The 10,160-nt window shown below is 45.1% G+C and overlaps 2 protein-coding genes across 2 annotated transcripts; both read left to right on the top strand.

Moving 5' to 3' along the window:
* The first annotated feature begins 236 nt into the window (after window positions 1–236).
* On the top strand, window positions 237–5,543 carry hsc70 (heat shock cognate 70). Its single transcript, XM_024415612.2, has 9 exons — window positions 237–390; window positions 2,166–2,371; window positions 2,654–2,859; window positions 3,053–3,205; window positions 3,321–3,876; window positions 3,971–4,173; window positions 4,285–4,483; window positions 4,660–4,892; window positions 5,106–5,543. The coding sequence occupies exons 2-9, from the start codon at window positions 2,167–2,169 to the stop codon at window positions 5,304–5,306; spliced, it is 1,956 nt and encodes a 651-aa protein (XP_024271380.1). The 5' UTR covers window positions 237–390; window position 2,166; the 3' UTR covers window positions 5,307–5,543.
* A 1,046-nt stretch (window positions 5,544–6,589) lies between these two features.
* Window positions 6,590–8,853, top strand: LOC112246973 (chymotrypsin-like protease CTRL-1). The gene is made up of 7 exons (XM_024415600.2): window positions 6,590–6,701; window positions 6,974–7,074; window positions 7,297–7,376; window positions 7,506–7,587; window positions 7,736–7,916; window positions 8,072–8,202; window positions 8,471–8,853. Exons 1-7 carry the CDS (start codon window positions 6,650–6,652, stop codon window positions 8,630–8,632), a joined length of 789 nt encoding a protein of 262 aa, XP_024271368.2. The 5' UTR covers window positions 6,590–6,649; the 3' UTR covers window positions 8,633–8,853.
* Window positions 8,854–10,160: the final 1,307 nt, after the last annotated feature.

Genomic DNA, 10,160 nt, shown 5'->3' with positions numbered 1-10,160 from the left:
TTCTTTTATAAAACAGGAATTAAGATAAAGTGTAGAGAGAAAATACAATAGTCTTTTCTAGTTTCTATTTTTATTCACTGAAAAAGGGCATACAGCAATTCTGATAACTCCTATACCAGCTAAAGTTAGTTGGCTAGCACTGACTGGGCACATGCAGGCAGCTACGTGGGCCTAGAACTTTCTCTGGCTGAGTCACCTGATTCCCTGATGGAATCTGTGAGCCGTGTGCTGTCTGTCTGTCTGTGGCTATATACTCTGGAGAGACCTGACACTCGTCCTCTTAGTCTTTCTGTCCAGGAAAAGGAGAGGAGTGCTTCAGTGGAATTGAGCAGCCGGTGTTCTGTGGTTTGTGTGGTAATCTTTGAAGCGTTGCACAACTGACTGAGCAAGGTAACTCCTTTTCTAAGAAGCGTTGCATTCAGCTCTGCTTTTTGACTTGCCAGCTCCTGTCCAACTCAAGGGACATGACCCCACTCTCATAATGATGCTAGCATGCTTTATGTCAGCTATTGGCTGTCGGAGGAGCATTAAGAGCTAGCATAAAGCTTATCTCAAATTGTTTAAGTAGCATGAAGCCAAAAGTTCTTGTAAAGCCTGTTTGAATGATTTGTCTATTGCATGACTTTCTGTTTCTGGGCACACATGTTGTCCAGTGTCCAGTGACATGCTTGACCAGTGGAAGTTGTGCCTGTAATCCCTTTGTGGCCTGCCTTGTCTCACTGTATGTCACAAACACTGTCATACCCACACCCAATGGTGTCAGCTCTGTCCATGTGCTTGATCCATGCTTGATGCTTCTCTGTCAGTTTGAACACTAATCATGCACATATGAAATATGTGCAGCTGATCTAAATATGGGTACAGTGGTATGTATGGTATGCTTAGCACCGATAGTTATTAGATATGTTTTGTTTTTTTAAATAGATAAAAAGGATGCTAACAAGGGTTTGTTCAAATGAAATGAATATACCAGGAGTAACAGAATTAGATCATAAGTGATAAGGAATTGACCAGTACCAGTTGTTTGTGTGAGGTGGCTTTGTCTATTTAATCCATCCCGAATATGAGAAATGCTCATTTGATCCTTTCACAAGAATACAGTGTGTGGCTGTATAACATAATTAGGTACAGTATTTACATGCCAAACATTTTTGTTTTTAACGATAAAATATTTGGGCCTCACCACCTCATCTGGCCCTGTCTAGCATGTTCACCATTTCAACAATCTCCACTTGTTTCCCCACTGACTTAATGTATTAGTTAATTGTGAGGTAACAGCTTTGAAATATATCATAGTTCCTTCTCCAGCAGTGAGGTTTCTAAGGCCTTTACTGTTATTACAGTCCAGGCCCATAATAACTTCCATATTACACAATAGTGAAGTACAGTAGTAAGTATTTCAACAAGGTAACTGCCCAGTACATATGATATTGGCAAAGTTCTGCTCATTAATAATCACTTAATTTAATCCAACCCGTGTTCCAACAACAGATCTGTGAGCCATATTAATAGAATGTGTTGGTAGTTTGTGTGATTCAGCTGTTGGAAAAAAGCCACTGTGTTAATATATCACATTGATTTAGCCTGGCTGGTAACAGTTGGGTGTTGTATTGCCAGAATGATCTGTGGAGAGGGGAAAACAGGATTAGGGAGGGGAGGGTGAGGGAGGGTGGCCTGTTGGCTCTGGTGGCATGCTACTGGTGGTACTGCTGCTTTAAGGAGTTGTGGTGTTGGTACCACTCCACTGGTTGGCATGTTGCCAAGACAGCACTTTCTAGAACAGCTGAGCCCCGGGGATCACTTCCAATTTGGGGGCTCACGTGGGACTGCATCTGCTCTCTGTGAATGACAGGGAAGGAACACACACACTGTCAAAGACGTGCACGTGGCACGCATACACACCCGTGCACATACATGAACATGATGACCTTTAACCCCAAAGGCTTTCAACACAAGTTGAAACATTTGACTGGTATCATCTAACTACCTGTTGCTAACTCCTAATAACTGATAATATTCAAAAGAGAAGGTTTTATAACAATATCGCCTTCATGAAAAGTATCTTTCAACATTCTTGTATGATACTGTAGGCCTATGTAATTCTCAAATAATTCAAGTAATTCTCCTCTCACTAATGAACTCTAATTCTGGTCTTGTTTTTGCAGGATGTCTAAAGGACCAGCAGTAGGCATTGACCTGGGGACCACATACTCCTGTGTGGGCATCTTTCAGCATGGCAAGGTGGAGATCATCGCCAACGACCAGGGCAACAGAACCACACCCAGCTATGTGGCCTTCACCGACACAGAAAGGCTGATCGGTGACGCCGCCAAGAACCAGGTGGCCATGAACCCCACCAACACTGTGTTCGGTAAGCACATAACCTCACCTTGACACACAGTGGGTAGTTAGATGAAGCCTCTAGTGGACAAAGGGAACCAAATCAAGGTGTACTTTAAGCTCAGCGATGTAGCCTCTTGCCTGTTGTTATCAGTAGTCCCCACTTGAGGGCCTAAAAGTACTAGATTTATATCCATCAGCCTCGCGCCACTCCATTAGGGGGAAATGCAAAACTGACCTTAGACCAGTGTCCACAGACAAATTCATCCTACTCTTGAAAATCAACCCTACTCTGCCATCCCTGTGTCCAAAGATGCCAAGCGTCTAATTGGTCGTAAGTTTGATGATGCCGTGGTACAGTCGGACATGAAGCACTGGCCCTTCACAGTGGTGAGCGATGGTGGCAAGCCCAAGATGGAGGTAGAGTACAAGGGAGAGAGGAAGACCTTTTTCCCTGAGGAGGTGTCCTCCATGGTGCTCACCAAGATGAAGGAGATCTCTGAAGCTTACCTGGGCAAGGTAGGGAGTCTGACAAACCAAATGAAAAAAACACCTTAATTCCAAATCTACTCTTAGCTCCTACCCACTCCATGCACCCCATGTAGGTTTGAAAAGATTGGATGGGTATACATTATATGTTAATAACTCAAACTGACAGTCTATTTAGGGATGATACACACTAGATCTAACTAATAGTGTTTTCCCTCTTCAGCCAGTGAACAATGCTGTCATCACAGTCCCTGCCTACTTCAACGACTCCCAGCGCCAAGCAACAAAAGATGCTGGAGTGATCTCTGGACTCAACGTCCTGCGCATCATCAACGAGCCCACTGCTGCAGCCATCGCCTATGGCCTGGACAAGAAGGTACAGAAACCCCAAAACAAACAAGAAAACACTGGGTTGTACGGTTCACACTAGATCTGCTTGATTAGTCCTTTGAAAGTCCTACGGACTTAATTGCTCTCTCTTATCTTATCAGGTCGGCGGTGAGCGCAACGTCCTGATCTTCGACCTGGGCGGCGGCACCTTTGACGTGTCCATCCTGACCATCGAGGATGGCATCTTTGAGGTTAAGTCCACTGCTGGCGACACCCACCTGGGAGGCGAGGACTTCGACAACCGCATGGTCAACCACTTCATCGGTGAGTTCAAGCGTAAATTCAAGAAGGACATCAGCGGCAACAAGCGGGCGGTGCGGCGCCTGCGCACTGCCTGTGAGCGGGCCAAACGCACCCTCTCCTCCAGCACCCAAGCCAGCATCGAAATTGACTCTCTCTATGAGGGTGCCGACTTCTACACCTCCATTACCAGGGCTCGCTTTGAGGAGCTCAACGCTGACCTGTTCCGCGGTACCCTGGAACCTGTGGAGAAGTCTATGAGGGATGCCAAAATGGACAAGGCCCAGATACACGACATCGTCCTGGTGGGAGGCTCCACACGTATCCCCAAGATCCAGAAGCTTCTGCAGGACCTATTCAATGGCCGAGACCTCAACAAGAGCATCAACCCTGATGAGGCTGTGGCTTATGGTGCCGGTAGGTATCTCACTGTGTGTTGCAGGAAAATGTCACTGTGTCAAGTGTATGTGTTTCAATGTATCATCCAACATCTCCTCTCTGTCCTCCACAGCTGTGCAGGCTGCCATCTTAGCGGGTGACAAGTCAGAGAACGTGCAGGACCTGCTGCTGCTGGACGTCACACCCCTGTCCCTGGGTATTGAGACAGCCGGAGGGGTCATGACCGTGCTCATCAAGAGGAACACCACCATCCCCACCAAGCAGACCCAGACCTTCACAACATACTCAGAAAACCAACCCGGAGTGCTCATCCAGGTGAGTCTTTTATCAGCTGTACAAGGCCAACGTCTGTGTAAAGTAGCCAGATCACCTATACCCTCTGTGATTCTATCTGGTATTAATCCATTCCCACAATTTCTTTCTCAGGTGTATGAGGGGGAGAGAGCCATGACCAAGGACAACAATATCCTCGGCAAGTTTGAGCTCACTGGAATCCCCCCTGCCCCCAGGGGCGTCCCCCAGATCGAGGTGACCTTTGACATTGACGCCAACGGCATCCTCAATGTGTCTGCGGTGGACAAGAGCACCGGCAAGGAAAACAAGATCACCATCACCAATGACAAAGGTATGCCTCCTTAACCTTGAACCTCACGATATGATCAAAGATCTTATTGATTTCCAACCCTTTCCTCAAAGAAAAGAGTCCCAAAAAGAAAGAGAAACAACAGGAGCGAGTCGGAGATAATGAATATGTCACATATGGGAAATTATATAATGATGTCGGTATCTTGTTATCCCCAGGACGTCTGACCAAGGAGGACATTGAGCGCATGGTGCAAGAGGCTGACCAGTACAGGGCTGAGGACGAGGCTCAGAAGGAGAAGGTCACAGCTAAGAACTCACTGGAGTCCCTGGCCTTTAACATGAAGAGCACAGTGGACGACGAGAAGCTCGCGGAAAAGATCAGCCCGGAGGACAAGAAGACCATCATGGACAAGTGCAACGAAGTTATCTCCTGGCTGGACAGGAACCAGGTAAACCACAGGTGGCTGGTCTAGAGTTCCACCTAGATTGAGTGTTCTTAGTGCAACATCAGTTGGTTAGCACTGGTTTCACACTGATGCATTTCTTCCCATGGTAAAAGTAGGCTACACAGTAAGTAAATCATATAAGATAGAATCTTGTGATCACCACCTGTGTCTCTTACACTCTCTTCATCTCTCGTCTCTCCCCTTGTCTTCATCTAGACAGCAGAGAAGGATGAGTATGAGCACCAGCAGAAGGAGCTGGAGAAGGTGTGTAACCCCATCATTACCAATCTGTATCAGGGTACCGGCGGCCCACCAGGAGGTATGCCAGGAGGTATGCCAGGCGGTATGCCAGGCGGTATGCCTGGAGGCGCTGGAGCTGGCTCTTCCTCTGGTCCAACCATCGAGGAGGTGGACTAAAATCCCTCACCTCTACAGGAGAGAATCCACATCCTGTCCACATCTCAGCTCCCAGGCTTCACACATCACCTACTGCAGACCTGGCTTGTGTCATCACTTCTCTTATTGAGAACATCCAGTGTAATATTTATATCTACGGCAGGCTCCTACAGCATTGTACTGTTGTGCAGTTCACACAACCTTCACTTTTATCAGATTGAATATATCACAACCAATAAAGCTGGATTCTGATAAGCATTTTTTGTGTTTTTCTTTAACCTCCCACCAAATACCCTCCCTTAGGTTTGAGATGACAAATGCATGTTGTACATTAACAGAGATAACAGAGTTAATGTACATTAACAGAGTCACAAAGTGCTTAAAGTCGTATAAACTTGTATGAACATCTGCACTATTGCTCATCAGAAAAGTTCCCTCAAAAGTGACATTCATCTTGTAGCAATCTTATTATGAAGAAGTAGGAAAAGCTATGTATGTGATTATGATGTGTGAAGACAGCACCATGCGTAGATTCAGATGTTGTTCCTGACTGGTTGATAAACTTGTCACTTTCTCAAAATGTAATAGGATAAGATCCTATTTTCTGGAGGTTTTCTCAGTGGCCTCAACCTCATGGTGGTGGGTCCTCTGTTACAACCCTCAAATGTAGTGACATTTTAAATGTGTCAAAGCATGAACTTGAATAGCAATGTGAACACATGTCCTTACTGCTACTTTGTGTAGATGAATAAATCCCAATAGCTTCCTTTCTTAATAAAACAAATGTTTTTGTCACAAAGAGCTCCATAAAACATATGATCTGAATCCATAATGTTAATCTAGTGTTTTGTTTTTGATTGTTTTGCGGTCACGTTCAGGTGCATATAAACAGAACGGTCTGACCATGGTTTTCCACCCTGCTCGTGGGATTGCAACACACGGTTACAAGATGTTATTGTTCTGCCCATCATCAGAACTCCAATTGGACAGCGTGATAAGAAACCAGAAAAAAAGACATTAAGGGCATTTCAGAGGACCAAATTTGGGGTCTGGGCATATATTCCACTCAGCATAAAGATAAAGAATTATGACTTTCCCTGGAATCATTGTGCAAAGCCTTGTTTGCTTAGGCCTATCCCACATAGAGTACAGTGCACTACAGAGTATAGTGCACTACATGGCAAACACAAGCATGTATCTGACTGTCCCTGAGGCGTGAGATTTTCCCACATGTTCCACCTGACTGTTCCCAGCTCTATCAGACCTTGGGGGAACCTGTGGGTGAGTGGGAAACATGACTGATGGGCCTGCCAGGGTATAAGAGGGAGAGGGACAAAGAGACGTCAAGCACAGTCTACTACACTATGGCCATGCTCTGGATCGTCAGCTGTCTCGCTTTGGTGGCCTCAGCCCTGGGTGAGTGGTGTCATCATCAATGTCTGGTAACATGAACTGATTTGATCTTTTTGATCCTTGACTTATTCACATAGGTAAGTCCTATTGAGATGAATAGCTAAAAGAAGCCCTGGCCAACAAGGAGGTGAAGTGTTGTATTATACTTTGGTAGTTACTGAAGGCATGTCAGTCCATACTCTGAGGCCAATCAAAACTATGTAGGATTTTGGTCAAAAGTGGTGCACTATATATGAGGATAGGGTGTTGTTTGAGACTGTGTATTCGTGCCCTAGGTTGCGGAGTGCCTAGCATCCCGCCGCAGGTGGGCGGCTTGAAGATTGTGAACGGACAGAACGCCGTATCTGGCTCCTGGCCCTGGCAAGTGTCCCTTCAGGTATCCCCATTTCCACTCTTTCATTCTATACATTGTTTTTTCACACCACAATGCTGTAATCACTGATGATTCTTGTTAGCCACTTAGAGTAAATGTATGTTGAAAATGTTGGGAAGTGCTGTCTTCACATTATGGTCAGACCCATACTATCAATCTACTGTCTTCACATTATGGTCAGACCCATACTTTATACTGTCTTCCACCTCTCCCTTTCTCCTTCAGGATGCCTCTGGATTCCACTTCTGTGGAGGCTCCCTAATCAGCCAGAACTGGGTTGTCACTGCTGCCCATTGCCGTGTCACGTAAGTGCATTTAATTCCATAGTGCTTTATTAGCACCATGTTCATAAGTACATATTACATTCCTCTTAGTTTCCCTCAGATGAGCTGTGTTCATTCATACACACTGTAATCTGTTTTCTCTCTCTCCAGTCCTGGCCGTCACCATGTGATCCTGGGAGAGCACGATCGTCAGTCCAATGCTGAGCCGATCCAGGTCAAAAGCATCTCCAGGGTAAGTCCAGGAGCCTGGGGAGAGATCCAATCACTTAACCACAACATGCCTGCCTGCTTCATAGGTTTTACCAGAGTTCTGAGATTCTGTTCACTTTCGAAGATGAATCACTTCACTATGTGTCTACATCTTTCCTCGATCCCTGTAGGCTATCACCCACCCCTACTACAACAGCCAGAACTTTAACAACGACGTGACCCTGCTGAAGCTGTCCTCCCCTGTCCAGATCACCGCCCGCGTGTCCCCTGTGTGCCTGGCCACCTCTAGCACCTCCTTCCCCTCTGGAACCCGCTGTGTCACCACTGGCTGGGGCAAGACTGGCACCACCTGTGAGTGGCCACACAAGCTACTGAACCATTATTGATACATGATAGATTTACAGTTAATACAAGAGTATGTGCAAATGGATGCCAATGTTTCCACCTCAGCATACATTAGAGCACTGAGCTCCTTCCTAACCATGTCCCCTGATCCCCGTCCCCAGCAAGCCCCCGTATCCTCCAGCAGGTGGCCCTTCCTCTGCTGAGCCCTGCTCAGTGCAAGCAGTACTGGGGCCAGAACAGGATCACTGACGCCATGATCTGCGCCGGAGCCTCCGGAGTGTCCTCTTGCCAGGTAACTGACTGACCTCCTGGAGCAAGTTGAGGCTACCTTTCTCCAGTCCGTTTCTGAACATTTCTCTCTAATCACTCTGGTATCATTTCGTCCGGCAATAACCTTTCCCCCAACACACGCGCCATCTTAAAGCAGCCAGATACAGATTTGTTTAACCAAATTCTCTGGCAATGGCATGACAATGGAAGTCAGATAGGCCACCACTCAGCCCCTATATTACAATAATCTCCACCAGTGCCAGTGCTCCTAACCTCTCCTCCATCTCCAGGGTGATTCTGGCGGTCCTCTGGTGTGTCAGAGCAGTGGCGTGTGGTTTCAGGTGGGTATCGTGTCCTGGGGCACCAGCAACTGCAACGTCAGTACCCCTGCCGTTTACTCCCGTGTCGCCTACCTGCGTGGCTGGATTGACCAGACCGTCGCTTCCAACTAGTCACTGTGGACCCCAGCTGCAATAGCAGCCATGTCTCCGCACACAAACTCTTCTTCCTGCAAACAGTGGTCCCATAGATGAGTGTTTGATGTCATACAGGCTTTCCCATCAGCAAGTGACATTTCAACCTGTCTCATGCACAGCCGCTCACTGTGTTGCCACCGTCTAATTGTTTTCAATGTAACTGAAAAAGATGCATTCAATTAAAGTTGTATAAAGAAGTTGTTTCTGTTTGAAGTCAAAACAGTGCCGAGAGACCACTCAGGAAAAAAATATTCATCAACAAAACAAAGCACACACATACAACAAAAACGGAGCATTCATTAATAGTAACCCTTGGAGAGTCTTACTAAAACACATTTGGCACGGTTATTTATTTATTTATTTTTCTAAATGTGTGAACTGTCCTGGGGAAAGTAAAGTTTTTTTCCACAAAACTTTTCCCCAGACAGCAAATATGGAAAGAATTAAAAAACATATGTCAAGCAAGCAAGCCATACCAGGGTTACATATTTTCCTGGTATTTTACAAATGTTCCATCCTAAAAATAAATGACTTGTCACATGACGAACCCGGTATTTCATGCCAAAACCAGAAGTGCCATTCTAAAATATATAAAGAATATAAATGTCTGGATTTGATTAGAGCTTTGATCAGCATGAACATCCAAGACTGATGAGACATACATCAAAGACATTTTATGATCCCAAGCCCAAAAAAGCCCAACTGATCGTGCCATTATCTAATACATTGTTAATGATATAGGCTACCGCACATGACACAAAAACACAAAAGTATACATGCTCTCTTGGGTAAATAAAGGAAACAAGCTCTAGTAGCCTAATCTTTTTGAGTGTGGACTGTAATAGTATACTGTATTGTATTATAAGGACTGGAATTACAGACCTCATTCAAAACATGAAGCTGGGAGAGAATGTGATGCTGGTGCAGGACATGAGGCCTACAAAGTCACAATTATATTTGGAAATATAATATGGCCTATTTTAAAATGTGTATAATTTGCAGGCTGACATATATACCTTTCATAATATTTCCCTTAATGTTTTACCATGTGTGTATAAGCCTACCTACTCTTTCTCCATTGTTGCGTCATTCCTTCTTTGCTTTCAACAGTTAAATGAAATACGTTTTGTTGTCCTTATCTTTGCCATTGTAATGACATCCTTGAATAATAAATATAGGACCAGAATAAGATGCAGATGGCTATCTATTCACTCCATGAAGATTGACCAGTTATGGGCCTGAACAAATAACTGCCAGAGCCTACCATCGTGCATTCTCTCTTCTTTTAAACTCCATGCAAGTTCTATTGGATGCTGTAGGCCTATTTAACATTCAGCAAAGAAGAGACTGCATCCCTCTTCGAATAGTCTACTGATAGTCTAATCATGCTTAAAAAAATATCCAGCAAGCTATTATTTTAGTCTAGCTTTTCCTGGGACTCCAAGAGCTAAGGAGCATTTTTTAAGGAGAGAGGCTAGGTGTGGATTATGCAAGTGAAGGAGCT

This window comes from Oncorhynchus tshawytscha, linkage group LG23 (assembly GCF_018296145.1).
Source record: "Oncorhynchus tshawytscha isolate Ot180627B linkage group LG23, Otsh_v2.0, whole genome shotgun sequence".
NCBI lineage: Eukaryota > Metazoa > Chordata > Actinopteri > Salmoniformes > Salmonidae > Oncorhynchus > Oncorhynchus tshawytscha.
The sequence above is the reverse complement of the archived record's forward strand: the minus strand, read 5'-3'. Positions and strand labels throughout refer to the sequence as shown.